The following is a 17801-nucleotide window of genomic DNA, read 5'->3' on the forward strand; positions in this document are numbered from 1 at the left end:
AGACAAAATTGAAGAAAGATTGAAAGCACTCCCAAGTTCAAGTTCAGGGAGATTTTTCCTCAAAACTCAAGGCTTGAGAAACTTAGGGGCTTTGTTGGTACCACTACCAAAAATTATGGAAATAAAAACCAGAAACAAAAACTCAAAACCAAAAATTGAACCTAAAAAATGAACACTAGAGACCTGTTTTGCTAATATATTCAAAGATAAAAAGTAAAATTATATTCATTTGTCCTTGAATCAAATAACATTTAATAAATATGATTAAAATAATTAAAATGCAAAATAATATAATCTATAAAATATTACAAAAAAAATAAAAATTAATTATAGTTATTTAATGTTATTACTATCTTTTAAAACTTTTTAGTACTCCAAAAACAATCTGTTGAACATGATAATTGAGAAATGGTAAAAATGATATTTTTTTAATGACTTCTTTTTCCAAATTTGTAGAGATCTTCTGAAAACATTTTTATTTTAGTTATATTTTAAGTTCAAATGGTCATTTTATTTTTATTTTAATTAAAAATTTGTATAAAGGAATGATCTAATCCACAAAAATCAATATTTGGATAATAAAATAACGTACCAATAAGTTCCACAGAAACTAGAAACAATCTAGTATTCAGTTTTTGTGAAAGCAGACAACCCAAAAAAACTAACATAACAAATATGTTGCCATAAGTTGTCACTTGTACAATGACGAAAATGAAGACAGCCCCTTTTAGTTTTGCCTAACATGATTAGGACGCAAAACACCTAGGAATGTTTTTCCAAAATAAAGTTCTCAAGCCTCAAGGCCTTCGAAAATTTTGGTCAATATACAAGTACTGAGCAAGGGAAATTTTATTTTGAACCAAAAAAAAAAATTTATCGAACTCTACTAATCACTGTGCATTGATTCAATTGGCTTCTTCCTGCTGCAGCTCAGAGTAGTGGTGTTCACATGTGCATTTTGAATGAGCCTTATGTTAGGATTCCCAAATGAATAGGGATTTCTAATTCATATGATTCCCAAATCAATTAGGATTCTATTTAATATTAGAATTATTTAATGCTGTTAGGACTCCCAGATCAATTGGGATTTCTAATTAATGTGTATCAATTGGATTCTATTTACTGTTAGGATTATTTAATGTTTGATAGGATTCCCAAATCAATTAGGATTTGAGGGGATATTTTACAGTCCTAATAGGCATAAGTTTCTGTACCCTATATATATGTGAACCCTACCGGGCTTTTGGCATTCAAACAAGCAATGAATCACTAATATAATTCATAGCCTTTGGTTACTTCAAGGGGATCCTCCAAATTAGCCAAACGCTATGAACTATGTTATTGCTTCATTGTTTTTTTGAATGCCAAAAGCCCCATAGGGGTCACATACATATAGGGTAGAGAAACTTACTCCTATTAGGACTATAAAATATCCCCTTGAATCCTAATTGATTCGGGAATCCTAGCAAACATTAAACAATCCTATCCCAATTGATTTGGGAATTCTAAAAACATTAAATCATCCTAATATTAAATAGAATCCTAATTGATTTGGCAATTATATTAATTAGAAATCCCAATTCATTTGAGAATCCTAACATTCTCGCCTCCTTCAAACCAGCCTTGTCCTCAAGGCTGAGTAGCAATAAACTCTGAGAATTTCTCCATTTTGTAGCAGCTTGCACAATGGCAAGCATCTCTTTGTCAGTCATGTCGATGTGGGATGGAGAAAAAACCTTACTGCTAAAAGCAATGGGGCATCTGTCTTGCATTAAAACTGCACCAATGCCAACTCCTGATGCATTAGACTCAATGATGAACACCTTGTTGAAATCTGGCAAGGCAAGAATTCATGTGGACGACACTTAAGCTTGACAATGGTTTGTTTGAATGCATAATTTTTCAGTAGAGCGGTCCGTAAAGTGCTAATCGTTCCATAATCCTTGACAAGCTTGCAATAGTAATCAACCAATCCCAAAAATCCTCAACATTTTTATTGTTTGTAGAATAGGCCAAGCTGTCATCACCAATATTTTAGAAGGGTCAATTGAAACACCTTCTTGGGAAGCAGTATGCCCAAGGTATTCCACGTGCGGTCAAGCAAAACTGCATTTAGATTTCTTGACAAACATATGATGCTCATGAAGAGGTGAGTACAGTTTGCAAATGTCCTAAATGATCTAGTCAGATTGATGTTGTAACTCCTCTGGTGCTCGAAGTTGTACTAGGAAACAATGTCGCTCCTTTTTAAGGAGCTTCTCTATACCATGGGTTGAAACTGTACTGATATTATGACAATGTTTTCCTTTAAGAATCTGTCTTTGGCCATTCATAGCGAACTTCATAACCAGTTTACAGAAATTCCAATCTGTATCACCTGAAGTCCTTAACCATTCAATACCCAAAACCACTTCACAGTCTTCTAGTGACAACAAAAAGAAATTAACATACAACCCATGATTTTGCATAGTAAGTTTAACCTTCGGACACTTGCTCTAACATGTCAAGGTTCTTCCATCAACCCTCACATCAAACTTTCCACATTGCTCCACAGGATAGGCTAGTTGTTTAGTAATTTTAGTGACCAAGAAATTGTTAGAGCTATCCATATCAATTAAGATAGTAACAGGTTGGCATTTACGAAGCCACTGATTTTCATGGTTTGAGGATTAGCATAACCAACTTAAGCATGAAGTGAAGTGATAGATTCATTATTACCATCAAAATTCATACCTTCCTAATCTGAATAAGGGGGATCATCCTCAACCTCTTCTGGGCCTTTGGCCTCTCCACTAGTTCAATCATCAAGAGTTGTCCTTTTTTGCAATGGTGCTCTCTATACCACTTTTCATCACAATGCCAGCACAAACCTTTTATCATTCGCTCTTTAAGTTCCTCTTGAGTCAACCATTTGAAAGGAGGATTGTAAGAAGCAGGTGGTATGACAGTGTTGCTAACATTCTGCTTGCTAATAGTCTCACTAGAGTGATGTCGCTCTTCTCCCAACTTTTATTCTTCTAACCATGCAAAGGAAATTGCAACGGTCATAGTCCATGGTCAACACACTTTGACCTCATGTTTCGAATGTCAGGTAGGAGACCTTCAATAAAAGGACCGAGTGGTTCTCACTCCAATCTTTAGTCCTATTTTATAGTCACTCAAATTGTGTCTAATACTCCAACACTGCGTTAGTTTGACGTATTTTAGCAAGCTCTCCACCGATATTCTCATATCCAATGGGCCCAAGTTGATCAAGTAATCCAGAAACAAATTTTTTCCATGAAGGCATTCAATAACGAGCTTCAAACCAATCATACCATTGAATAGCATCGCCGTCCGGACTAATAAAAGCAATCTCAATTCTCAACTTTAGATATTTCTAGAGGGCGGTGAAAGCGAAAGTGTTTTTCAACCCTAGATACCTAACTAGTAGGGTCATCACTCTCCCACTAAGGAAATTTCACTTTCATACGAAAAGGACCATGATCATACTCTGTTTAGGAACCTCCTTCACGCATGTATGGCAACTCCCACAATTAACTGATGTAGAGACATCATCTTCTCTATCTTTATAGGAAGATGTACTAAGTACTTTAGAGAGTGATGCCTAGATCTCTTCAAATTGAGACTTAAGCATATTGCTAAGTTCAGCCTTTAGCGTAGCTTCCATATGGGATTCTATAGAATTTTCTAAGGCCATTGCATATGAGTAAAGATCAATAATTCCAAGATCTTGCGTTTGTCATGGGTTAATGGCATCCACAAGAACCTCAGCTCTAATACCAAATGATGAGACCCCAAGGTTTTATCGTGAAGAAATTGGGGAAATTTAAAGAAGGGAAAATACTAAGAGAAAATAGGGTTTGATCACTTTGATGGGATCTACCTCCAAATAGTCAAAGGCTATAAATTATGTTATTGCTTCATTGCTTTCTTGAATGCCAAAAGCCTCGTAGGGGTCACATATATATAAGGTAGAGAAACTTACTCCTATTAGGACTATAAAATATCCCCTCAAATCCTAATTGATTTGGGAATCCTACAAACATTAAATAATCCTAACATTAAATAGAATCCCAATTGACTTGAGAATCATAACAACGTTAATAAGAAATCCAATTGATTTGGGAATCCTAACAACATTAAATAATCTTAATATTATATAGAATCCAAGTTGATTTGAGAATCATATTAATTATAAATCCCAATTCATTTGGGAATCCTAACACATTAATGGTAATTTGTATTGAAAAAAAAAAACAGAATTTGTCACATACACCCTTTTTTAATAAATGCACAACTCATCTTTCCATTCCAATGCCCCAAGGACCCTTTGCACTTAGTTCCTATTGTGCCTCTAATAACTATAGTCACGCCCCATTCCTTTGCAAATCTAAAAACATATTTTACTTACAAGCAGGGATCCGTGCATATTTGACTATTTAAATTGTAAATATTCTTTTGCTATGCAATCTCTTAACCTAGTTATATCAAGAGTCAATTATTCAATTTAATTTAACTAATTAATCCAATTTCTTGAGCATGTTTACTTTTTAATCTAGCAATCTCAGGAGTCAATTGTTCAATTTATAATTTAACTGATTTATCTCTTTTAATGAATGTTTTTACTTTTTTATAAGATTCCACTAAACAGGAATCCTAAATTGTGTGGCCGCTATATAATAAATACATTATTCATTTATTCAATTTCATAAAACCATTTCAATTGGTTCTTATTATTTTTTTTATTTTTAATTCAAAATTAACAGACTAGGATTGGCCCTTTGGAGACCAAAGAAGGCCCTTTGTTCTGTTCCCTTGTGCAATTTCGTTTTTGTTTCTTTTTTGGTGGTTTTATGTCTTTCAAATAGTGAATCTGAGAATACAACTTCACACCATTGCAACCAAATGATTTTCCATGATTTTATCAGGCAATGTAGTGTGAGGGATGCATTGCATGAACAATAGAAGAATGAGAACAAGGTGCTGGATCAAGACGGAGTTGATCCAAATGGTAATGCATTAGAGCTTGATGAAATGTACTTTGGAGAATAGCAACAGCAAATTAAATTAAATTAAATTAATTAATACTCAGGCCACAATAATGTGGCCATAGTGTATGATGCATTTACCTTTTTTATATTGTTTTAATATTACAAGCATGCACTTTTGTATGACTCTGCAACATTTCAGAGTTCTTTAGATACTGTCATCTAGTACCACTATTTTTCTCGATGGAATGACACTGCTCCAATATGTCCATGCAGCCATGGCCAAATGGTAGATTGACAAGCATGGTAGAAGATGGTTTTATCACTAATCACATTTGTGATTTTTAATTAAAAACTGTTCAACAATTAGCCATCAAGTCTAACAACACTATGAAAGCTCCTTTTTAAGCATCACAAAAATCAACATGTGCATCATCAAGAGCACAAAGCAATTGCAGGCCAAAGTAACTAGCACATAAACATATAAACAGGTGTATAACATGTGCATGTCATATCTATTCCCCCTTACTAAGAAATGTCCCCTTATTTTTCATTATTCTCATTTTCTTATATAGAAGCGACTTTGCAGTAGCTGCATAGATAAAGCATGGATGCCCTTTGATGCTAGTGTTGCTACATGCATGTTTTCTGTGTACTTTTGTGTCCTACCTTCCGTTTATGGAAGGTTATTTTGCACACACCCATAAGCCATAACCATACGAATGCAAGGAAATTACTTATTGTGGATTATTTTGCAAAATGATAGGGTGTGAGAAAACCATTTCTAAACTTTTTGTCTACTGATAATGTATGTAGGATTCTTCCTGCTATGAAGAGAAAAGAATAAATTTAACACAGGAAACAAAGAACATAATTGCTTAATTTTCAAACACAATGCTTACCTATGAAGTGTTTATTCACCATAAATAACTTCCAACAATTTTTATCAAAACATTAAATCACAATGCAAGTACTTGGTACTCCAAAGTGTGAACAAGTTTTAGTAAACAATACTCAGAAGTCCTGCTCATTTTAATAAATCATGTGAAACACAATGTAGTTTTGATATCCTTTCACAGACTTTATCCAATTTTTAGTCAGCATTACTATTTTTTTCCCAATATTTTTTAATTTCTCTTCTTTTATAGCATTTGCTGCATAACATATATGTGATTCAGCGACCAATTTAGTGATGATGGGCATATAAAAGATAATAACGGACAAAGCAAATAATATACCTTATTCTGAGCACTCCTTGATCTCTCCCTTGCTTCATCCATAGCAGAATTAAATCCCTTAACATCAACAAGTAGGCCTCTTTCTTCTGCCATCAACTGGTAAAATAAAAAGTGATAAAGCCCCAATCCACACAGAAGAATATGTAAATCATCAAACAATATGAAGTCCAGATACCTGAGTCAAATCTAAAGGAAATCCGTATGTGTCCCACAAAACAAAGGCATCCTGCAAAAAAATTACAGATTCAGAGACCCAGAAGCAGATATTAGAGCCTTTTAATCAAAAGTTTACATAATATTATACAACCAAAAATCCATAGTTTGGCTCTGTTTCTCCATCTTGAAACTGTGGAGTGCAGATCTGGTAGGCATCCCTTTTCTCAACGAGAAATTATAAGGTTAGGCTGCCTAACCACATCACATGATCGACAACCAATCAAATAATTGAACTTTTGAGTGATCAAGGAAAGGTTTTAATTTAAATAAATAATCATCAATTGAACCATGAAGGCTTAATCATTTGTTCTAGCTCTATTTACGGTTTTGAACCAACTAGTAAGAAGAAATGGAGACTAGGTGAATAACAAATGAAGAATAAGTGAAGAACTGTAGGAGGAGAAGCGTACCTATGAAGAAATTAGGACAAACTTGAACTGCTTCCGCCAAATGCTCTACAAATTTCTCCAAGGATAAGAGGTGAGGAATGGAAGAAGACAAGGGGATTTTATAAACAAAAGTAATGGCCAAGAATCCCCAGATGGAATGAAGATGATCAGGATCATCTAGAAAAACCCGCAGGCACAACATGTCCATTCACTTGGCCAGTCCTACAAGTTGCATAACCATCAAATGGAGGGAACCAAATTCAAAAGAAAGCCTGAGATAGTACAACGCCTAGGAAGTGGATCCCATTTAAGTCTCAACCAACTTCATGGAAAGCAGCAGGCCACCTTGGCTAAAATGACCAAACTGGTAACCATCACAAAATGGCCAAGGAGAGCAGACCGCCTTGGCCAAAATGGCCAAAATGAACAAGCTGATAATCTTAGCAGAATTGCCAAGGGGGGCAGGCATCCTTGGCCAAAAAAGAGCGAGCTGTTAAGCTTGGCATAACAGCTAAGAAGAGCAATCCACCTTAGCCAAAATGTCCTAGCAGGTAAACTTCACAAAATGACCAAGAAGAGAGATTGTGAACTCATTTCTTATGGGTTAAGATAAAACATAGGATGCATGTGAACTCCTGAATCCCTGAAGACTTCTCTTCTAGGCTCAGGAGCGGCAGGCATCTGATGAAGGTAAAATAAAGTTGTCCCATGCTTTACAAAGGTGAAGAGGGTCTTTTAAGGAGGTATAACAGACACAACCCTCCTCATAATGCCAAAGGTGACTTTCCCATTAACACAGGGCATTAACCCCTCAAATAAGCCAATAAAAGGGAGAAAAAGATGGAACAGAGGTAAGATATAGTGGCTGTTACTTATAATCCATATCTCCCTCATTTTTTCCTATCCTAATTCTAACTTACGCACTGGAGACACCCCCTGGAGGCCACTCTGGGCCACCCAAGTTTCTTTCCTATTTTGCAGGCTAGCAACATCAACCAAATAAAAGATAAAATATCTACTGCACTATTGCACAAGAATCTATGCAAGTAATTCAGTGACAAAGACACTTCACATCATAACCACTTCATGAGACTAAACACAAAAGTGTGTTTGATACAACTCACAACATGCCATAGTGCATATAGTTCTATCTTCTGAAGCACAAAGCACCGGATATGTCTTCAAAAAGATTCTAAATAAGCTAGAAATTATTTTAAAAAGCAAAAAAAAAAAAACTTGCCTGCCCACTCAATATTTTTCCCTGAACATCCTGTGCAGCCTTCTTAAATTTCTCAATTCCCTGTAGACAGGTAAATGAGCATGTTATAAAGCTGATAGCACACTATCACGTATATAATTTTCATCAAATAGAAATGAATGCTTTGTTTTCTTGCAGCAAGGGAACTTTGAACAAATATCAAGCCATAAAGTATTCACACCTAAAGCCGAGGCATTAAGCATCTTGCATTAAACAGGCTTCCACTTTCATTCCTTTTGAATTTAAATCAACAATGCTACAAACCAAAAGTAGCTGTAAAATATTTACACTCTCAATAATGAGGATACAAACCATCTTGCTATATAGCATTCTTTTTGCAGGACTGAATTCTAAGCACCATATAAAAGTGGAAAATGTTTCCAGAAAAAAAAATATATTTTCCTTAGTGATGTGTCTGGATTGCAAAGGAATGTATCAACAGGAAATGCTTTTCTTAGAAGGAAAATTGGTCGTACAAATAGGAACACAACTTCCTCATTTAAACAGATTTTTTTTTACCATTTTCAAACTCTCAAAAAGGGAGCCTAATTTTTTCACTTTCCATTTTCATCCAAGAAAGTGATAACTTACAAAGAAAACACTACAACCATTTATGGTAATATTTTTAAATTCAAAATTCCAGAAAAAAAACTACACAAAAAACACCAAATTCATGCAAGTCCATCAAACATTTTTAGTTTATAACACATTTCTAGGACAAGTAATCACAGATGTATAATATCAACTTCAATCAAAGTTCAGCCATTCTAGAAAGTTGGATCAAAATTACTTAATGAATTGACAGATTCAATAAGCCCTACTTTAAGCAATGTCTTGCCAAAACTTGCTTCCTCAGCAACAACTATGTCCCTGATATGCACTTCATGCTGTTTCAGCTCTGGGAAAACATCCCCCATCACTTTAACCACGTCCTTTACAAGCCTGGATTCAACCGAACAGTCATTAAATATCAACAACAACGGGGATTTTAAATCACTAACAAATGTACAATTACAAGCTGAACCTGAATGAAAACCAATAAGATGAATAATCAGACTACATAAAAATAAAGTCAAGTCTTACCCACTGAAAAATCCTTCCTGAGCTTTTAAGACTTCACTCCCATAACGAACAGCCCGACGAAGAATACGCCTTAGAACATATTCACGACCCTCGTTTCCTATACAGCAAGTTGATGCAACATGAGTTTCAATACATTTGAATGACAGATACAAAGAGAATCAGGCAAGAATTGCATTGTAAAATGCAAAAAACCACCAAACCTTCAAGGAGAAAACAAAGTAGTAAATAATCAGAACATCATAAACACTACTGAAAAAATAATAACCATTCAGTAAACAATAATCAGGACATCAAAAATTCTACTGGAACAAAAATGACATTTCAGCATATGCTCAGGGGATCGAAATACATGGGCGCAGATGATATCAATCTCAACTATATAAAGCTAAAGCAACTTGGCAGGTTGAGCCTGAGCAACCCCAGAAGGCTTGATATGAACAGGATCATATTACTTCATATTTAAATATTATGCTTCTATATTCGAGATAAATTGTTCCAGTATTAACAATTACAAGTACCAGACAATGTCATGACAGAAAAATATTAAAAAAAAAAGGCGTTGCATGTGTTTACAGAACTGGAAGTTCATTAAAGCATTCACTCTAAACTTTTTTCCTAAAAAAAAAATTATTTTTTCCTAGAAATTCTATAAAATATGCATCTTCAAAACTATTGCAGTATTGCTACAGAAAAATAGAGAGAAACTAAAACATAAGTATGTAAAATAATTACTCCAACTGTATTCTAGATGAATTTCAAGCATGGAGGGAGCATAGTGTCACATTGTTGCACTCTTGCATCCATGACAAATGTCAAATGGCTAACTGGCAACCTTGGAAGGATACGGTGTTCATGTTAGATGGGTTGCGGAAGGAATTTTGATTAACATTGATTTGATTGTGGAAATGTCATAGGATGCATTCTGAATGTTACAATGACATTGTGGTGAATCTAGGCAGTTGTTGGGGAGCATTCTTGAGCTACAATGTATGATCAATAGATTTATAGATGGTTACTCATGTGTAAGCAAGAATGCCAGAGAGTTTTCTTCAGGGATGAATCCAAAAGAGTGGCACACTACCCCCGATGTCCTTTTGGGCATAAGTGAGCCACCCTACAGGGCAGGTTGTTAACATACTTGACAGGTGTCTTGGGATTCCATATGGGATTGAGAATCCTATGGACGACTCATTGGAGAATGAAGTCATGCATCACTCTTGACTTGAAAGTTGGTCGTATCAATACTCGATCTAACTATCAAGGGACATTGATCCTTTGTACATTTGACTTCAGCAGTGCATGGTGTCACTTCCCTCAACTCCGGCAGTGGGTGGTAAGTGGCAAGTGCTCTTACATAAGAAGTTTGTTGTTGGGATGAGAGTTAACCTGGAAGCTTGTGCAATGCGAGTTTTAAGTCATGGTTCCTAAGCAAAAATCTTCGTGAAACAAGAGCTCTCATGTCGAGACACTTGGTCATTGAATAGGACACTAGCTTCCATGAATGAGTACATCTAACAAGACTTTGCATGGTCTTGTCACCGCACAAGCGTGTCTCCGTCACATCTCAGGTTATTAAGGTAAGGGTGATTCCTTGTGGCCTTGGAATTTGCATTGGTACCAGAGCAGGACTCTCCTATGAGAAACAAAAACAAGATTGATGCTATGGTCATCAATTCTCTAATTGGAATTCAATAAGTGACACTAACTGGGAGAAGGATCAGACTACCTTTGGATGAGTATTGGTCACTCTCTCCCCTCTTGTCATGTGGCCCATTAGGCTGATGGGTTAAGGTTGTCCTTTGACAGACTATCTTGTCAAAAAAAAAATCAAGATGCTTGGTTGTACCCTATACCTTGAATGAGGGGATGAGGGTTTGATTTGTGGGAACTAAGAGGATGAGAACGCCTTGTGCTCTAGAGGCCAGTATTATGCCCTCAATATGGTTACATTTAGTTCATAGAAATGTTATTCCTTGGACTAATATAAAATACAACAAGAAATTTGGGAATAAAGGTAATAATTATTCCCTGTGTATTTCATCCAACATGTAATAAGAAAGTAATGAACATTCACTCTGTTATTTGATTAATGGGTAACAGCATAATTTCTTGTATAACTACTTGAAGCTAACCCATTATGACTAATACCCTAAAAATAGGCATTTCACGAACTAAATGTAACCTATGGGATCCTATTTTGGTAGGCATTAGAGTTTGGATAACAATCCGCTGAGATTTTGTGGTGGCCTCAATTCATAGTCAAAGGTGATGTTCTTGGATCTAATGGAAATGAACAAATGTATGACTTTGGACAAAGATGTCTATCACTAAACTTGGGAAGTTCAACCCCATAGAGAGAGATGAGATTCTTGGATCTCTGAAAGGAGAGTTACTGAAGACCTTAAGCAGCTAAACCAAAAGCCACATGAGTGTTGCTTTGTGTTGGTCCTAGTGATGACAAAATCTCAGTTGAGTATGGAATTCAAGAAATCGTGAATGTTGCTCAAGGGACTTCAATAAACCTAGGAAAGGTCTTGATCTAAGTTCCAGTGGAAACCACAATAGTTGAATTGATGGTTGAGAGTGTGTGCACCATTGGCTTGCGGGCTTTATCTTTAGAAATGTCATAGGGCATTGGGATTTTGTTTGCTTGAGGGTATTTGAGCCATGTTGCCAAAGGGCACATGTGCCGTGTTGGCTAGATGGCATTCTATAAGTAACTTCCAATGCAACTTGGATAGACGGCAAATCATTCAAAGTGTTGGAAAACTTGAGTTTGAAAATGGAAAAGCCAAAGGGCACTGGTATTGGAAAGTTAGAACAAAAGTAGTGATTGAGATTGGATTGTCAAAGGGCTATGGAGATTTGAATAAGAAACACCTACTTGGGTTTGAGGCTTGATTATTAGAGGGCATGGAAGATCTGAAATGATAATGAGTGTTGGTAATCGAAGTGGGAGCTAAACCACCAAGTGTTCTTCTGCATATGAAGCAAATAGTATATAAGTGCAATATAATTTGGATTATGTCTGTTATACATTCCACTTAAGACTCAAAAAAACAATCTTTGATTTGTAATTTGAAAGTTATGTCATTGATAAAGTGATCCTCCATTCTAATCAAGCACAAGGCTAGTCACATTGAGTTATTTGGATTGTATAACTGGCAAACTACTCAACTATATTGTCCCAGATTGAATTTTCCCTAACCTCCTAGGCTTATCTGGCACATCTCCCCAATCAAAAACATCCTAAACCACAGCTAGCATCACACAAAATCCACTACTTCTAAGCATCTATACTCCTATCAAAAGTTCAAAACCTCTAAAGCATGGTTTTACAAGGCTAGTCCAACCAGGTTCAACCAAAGTGATCAACGGGCCAATCTTGTCAACTTTGCAATACTAGCTATGATGCGAACTAGCATTGGCTCAGCTGTCCCCAACCGAACCTACGCTAACCCAGCCATCTTGGTCCAAACCAGCTTGAACTGGTCTAAACCAGGTTCTAAGGCGGGCAAACTTGGCCCTTTGCTTTAAAATAAAAAAATAAATATATAACGAAGGATTTGGCCCTGATGGTTTCTCCTTATCCTTAGGGGTGGCAAAACGGTTCCACGGGCCGGGTCTGGGCAAGTCGTAAATGGGTCGGGTCACAAGTTACCCATTTAAAAAATATAATTTATTTATTTTAAATTTTTAAAGCCCAAAGAAATTACATAACAGAGCATCGGCTCTCTCTCTCTTGATTGAGTCTCTCTCTCTCTCCCCCTCTCTCCCTCTCTCTCTCTCTCTCTCTATGAAGAACCAAAGACGAGAAATGCAGCATCGGATCAAAATCAATCAAAATGAGTCCCCAGGACCTCAGGACATCCCAAACATTACTAACCTCACCTATATCCAGTACGGTTGGAGCATATGGATATAGTGGAGAAACAAAGCCCGAAATCTCAGAAATCAGATTTTTAAATCATGGGGGTTTAAATCAAAATCAATTTGAGGAAGAAGAAGAAAAAGAATAAGGGGTTTAAATCAAAATCAGATTTTTAAATCGTGGGGGTTTAAATCAAAATCAGTTTGAAGAAGAAGAAGAAGAATAACTGCAACCGCGAGAGAGGTGAGACAAGAGACTGCTGCACTGCCATGAGACTGGGAGGAGATCTAGAGGTGAGAGCTATTACCGCGAGAGAGGTGAGACGAGAGTGAGACTGGCTCTATGAGTCTGATTTGAGACTGAGAGAACAAAGACGAGACCTGAGGAAGAGACGAGAGTGAGATCCAAGAGGCAAGAATTGAAAGCTGCGACCGCAAAAGAGGTGAGGATCAGAGGCCAAAGCTGCGACCTACGGGAACAGGGAGGAGAGGCAAAAGATAGAAATGAAATGTGATTAAGAGAAAGAAAGCCCTAATATATTGCATATATATATACACACACCAAATTAAACAGGTACCCGACGGGTGACCCGACCCGAACCCGCTTAACCTGTTTAATAAACAAGGTCGGGTCCAGGTTGACCCGTTTATAAACGGGTCAGCTTGTCTTATACCCAAACCCGGTTTAAACAAGCAGGACATGAGTCACTCGTCGATTTTCGACCTGTTTTGCCACCCGTGCTTATCCTTCTTTCAACCTAATTGGGGCCATAGTTGTCAAATTGAGATTCAAATCGTGAATCGAAATTCCAATTTTGAGAATCAAAAATCAAATTGAATTGTAAGATTTGGTACAAACTTCCAGAATCAATTTTAAAGGACATGTAATTATTGATATATGAACAATGAGCAAAATAGTAAAATACTTCTAATTTTGACAATTAAAAAAATCATATTTCATCCGTAAACTTTCCCAAAACAATGAAAAGTAAGAGAATGTGTTAAGAAATAATAATAAAAAAATGAACTTCACGTTGTTTAAGTGAATAATCAAGAAAAATTAATAAAAAATTGAACTTTTGGTGTTTATCAACAACTAAAAAATAATAATATTTCATGCTTATTTTTTTGAATAAAAAAGATGAAAATAATTAACTTAAAAAAATGATAATTATTAAATATATTGTTGAAAAAACAACTTTTTGAATCTTAACACAACGAAACACAAGTATTGTTTTAGCCGATGAGTGTTCTAACCCTTCTTCTCAATGGCAAAACATTATACTCCTCCAAGAATGCAACATGAGACCTAAAGTTCTTTTCCTATCTTTTGTAGCACAAAAATGATGTAGACAAGGAATGGAAGGTAACATATAAAAATAAAAGCAATGAAAAAAATGAATGTATTTTTGGGGTTTTAAACTAATTGGGTTTGTCATGATATGATAGGTTTAGAGAATCGTGTGAATCAATATGTTCAAATCGATTCGTTAGATTCACAAAGTGAATTGATGGATTCGGCAATGATTCGGTTGTTTTTAGATTCACTAGAAAGATTCGAATCGATTTGGTGTGGAATTTATGCGAATTGTATGAATTGAATCATGAATCGTAAGATTCTAACAACTATGATTAAGGCACTCACAAACAGAACCCTATCGACATTTTTGAGGACTTCTTTAGACCTGGTAGATTCATGCACAACATTAACATTTCTTACTCTAATTCTAAGAAATTAGGGGCTTTTAACATCAAGGACTTTCGTCCAATCAGCCTGGTGGGGAGTATGTATAAGATTCTTGCTAAAGTCCTTGCTAAAAGGATCAAAAGAGTCCTTCCAAAAGTTATTAGGCATCACCAAATAGCAATATGCCTTTGTAGCTAGAAGACAGATCATGAATCCAGCCCTCATCGCTAATGAGATGGTGGATACCTATTAGAAGGAAAAGCAGTGTGGTATGTAAGCTTGATATGTATAAAACTTTTGATACGAGCAATGGTGTAGTTTGATTACCAATTACATAAGTATTCCAAGCTTCTCAGTGCTCACAAATGGGTGTCCCTCTAACTTTTTTGGCTGCTCTAGTGGTATGAGATAAGGGGATCATTCATCTCCCTTCTTATTCATTGTGGTGATGAAGGTGTTCAGCCTTATGTTGGAAAACGCCACTGGCAAAGGACTCATAAAAGGCCTCAGAGTCGGCAAGAATGGAAGATCTTAGGAGGTCTCTCACCTTTTATTCACAGATGATGCCACCATTTTCTGTGAGGATGACCCTCCATATATTCTAAACATGTGTTGTTCAAGGCTGTTTCAGGTTTGAAAGTCAATCTCGAAAAAAGCAAAATCATTCTGATTGGTGACCGTTCAGGAAGATCTCTCCTTGCGCGTATCTTGAGTGCATATTAGGATCCTTCCCTATCAGCTACCTGACCCTTTGCAGGTTGAGGCTGAATCAATAGACCATACCCTTCTCCATTGCCCCTGGATTAGAAATCTTTGGAATGAGGGTTTGACTCTTATTAGACGACGGTGGGTTACCGATAGATCTGAGGGACGGGAGCTTTGGGCATAAAGAGGGATGCGGGCAACAAAGGAAAAGAGGAAGGCCTTGTTTCTCATTCCTCTTGCAATTTTCTGGTGTGCATGGAAAGAGAGGAACAGAAGGATTTTCAAAAATTCAATCTTGACACTTCAGTTCAGCAAAGAGCAGTGGTTTACTGTTGTTACTAGTTGGCATAGTGGACTTGTAGGAAAAGAGTTTAACGTAATTTTTTATTTTGTGTGACATCCTACAACGTGCTTGATTTCTTGTGCTAGAGTTAGGCATCCCCTTGATGCCCTTTTAATATATACTTTTTTCCACTGGCAAAAAAAAAAAAAAATTGCAGAGGTGCTGAACATTGGATTCGAACCCAGGTACTAAGAGGAGGATACAGAAGTGGATTTCCACTGCACCTATTGTACTCCTTCATTTATTTATGGAGTAAATGATATATGTAATAACAAACATACACACAAACACTAAGCACGCATACCAGCTTCAAATATATAGTTTTGACTAAAAAAAATATTAAAAAAAATTAAAGAATAATTTATAAAAATGAAAAAATTAATCAAATTTTATTTAGATGGCTGTTAGTGACCTTTTTTAGCTTTAATTGGCCAATATATGTCATTTTAATCAACATGTATGTAATATTTATACGTACTGGTGTAATTTTGTAATATAGATATACACAATGACATATATTATAATGTCATACGGACATCAATGGTTCAACCCACTGGTCCAACCAGTTCGACCAACCCATGGCTTCACTCGGTCAGTCAATGGTCCAAAGTTTTAAAACCATGCCCAGAAGTAAGCGAAAAAGACCTCAAATAATCATGCAGCAGACCAGTGCCAAACAAAAAGGTGAGAAATAGATTGGCCACTGCTAAAGCACATCACAAAAGCATCATGAAACAATGCCTCACTAGGCCTTCTAACTTGCGAGAGATTGTTATCGCTAATTCTGTGCAGGAATGCTAGTGAAACAAAGTGCTCTAACCCTGGACCATAAATACTAGCTAGCTGGGTTGGCTAAAGGAAGCCTAATCAGATCAAGTTCATTATATTTCTAATAGGACTAGGGCTACAATAGAATGGAGTTGAATCCAACTCCTCAAAGATAGGGCTTCAATTCAAACATGCTTTTTTGACTTCATTGATATCGACAAGCTTGTTCAATTTCACTGTGAGATGTTCAAGCTCGATTCAACTCAAATTGTTTACAAACATAGTTGTCATCAAGATCCGAATCGTGAATTGGAATTCTAATTTTGGGAATCAAGAATCAACAAAATTTCGAGAACTGAATCATAAGATTTGGTACAAATTTTCAAAATCAATTCACATTCATATATTGATATACGAACAATAAGAAAAATAGTAAAATACATTTAAATTTTGACAATAAAAAAAAACATATTTCATGCATATCCTTTCCCTTAAAAAAAAAAGAAAATTAAAGGAAGAGTCAAGAAATATTATTAAAAAATATAAACTTTACACTGTTTAAAGGAGAATCAAGAAAAAGTAATAAACTGAATTTTGAGTTTATCAATAATTAAAAACTAATATTTCATGCATATTCTTTCTCAATTTAAAAAGGGAAAAACAACAACAACAACAACAACAAAAAAACCAAGCATTAGTCGCACCAGGTGGGGTCGGCTATATGAATCCTTGTCCGCCAATTTATGCGATCATGGACCATTTCTTTTAATAGATTCAAGGATATTAAATCCTTACTCACTATTTCCTCCCAAGTTATTTTAGGTCTACCCCTACCTCTTCTATTGCCCCCCACAGTAACTAAGTCACTCTTCCTCACAGGTGCACTATGTGGCCTACGTTGCAAGTGTCCATACCATCTGAGTCGTCTCTCCATTATCTTATCTTCTATAGGAGCTACACCTAACTTTCACAAATATGTTCATTCCTTAATTTATCTTCCAATGTTATACCACTCATCCATCTAAGCATTCTCATCTCGACAACTTTTACTTTTTGTATATTATGTTTCTTCGTCGCCCAACATTCCGATCCATATAGCATAGCTGATCTAATAGCTATCCTATAAAACTTCCCTTTCAATTTTAAGGGTATTCTATGATTGCAGAGCACACTTGAAGCACTTCTCCATTTTACTCAACCTGCTTTAACTCTATGCATTACATCATCTTCAATTTCTCCTTCAGCTTGCATAA

General features: G+C 36.0%; 1 protein-coding gene across 7 annotated transcripts in view; it reads right to left on the bottom strand.

Annotated features, from left to right (window-relative positions):
* LOC131159270 (alanine--tRNA ligase) overlaps window positions 1-17801 on the bottom strand; it is a 56457-nt gene that overhangs the window by 23984 nt on the left and 14672 nt on the right. For all 7 annotated transcript variants that reach the window (XR_009137772.1, XR_009137770.1, XR_009137769.1 and 4 more), the window contains exons 7-11: window positions 9176-9272; window positions 8914-9034; window positions 8075-8134; window positions 6405-6455; window positions 6230-6325 (exon numbers count right to left, since the gene is read on the bottom strand). Coding sequence is in view for 2 of the 7 variants with exons in the window: in XM_058114016.1 (XP_057969999.1) it covers window positions 6230-6325; window positions 6405-6455; window positions 8075-8134; window positions 8914-9034; window positions 9176-9272 (425 nt within the window). In the remaining 5 variants the exon portion in view is untranslated. The remainder of the gene's footprint in view (window positions 1-6229; window positions 6326-6404; window positions 6456-8074; window positions 8135-8913; window positions 9035-9175; window positions 9273-17801) is intronic.

The sequence above is a fragment of the Malania oleifera genome, chromosome 7 (genome assembly GCF_029873635.1).
Source record: "Malania oleifera isolate guangnan ecotype guangnan chromosome 7, ASM2987363v1, whole genome shotgun sequence".
In the NCBI taxonomy this organism is placed as follows: domain Eukaryota; kingdom Viridiplantae; phylum Streptophyta; class Magnoliopsida; order Santalales; family Ximeniaceae; genus Malania; species Malania oleifera.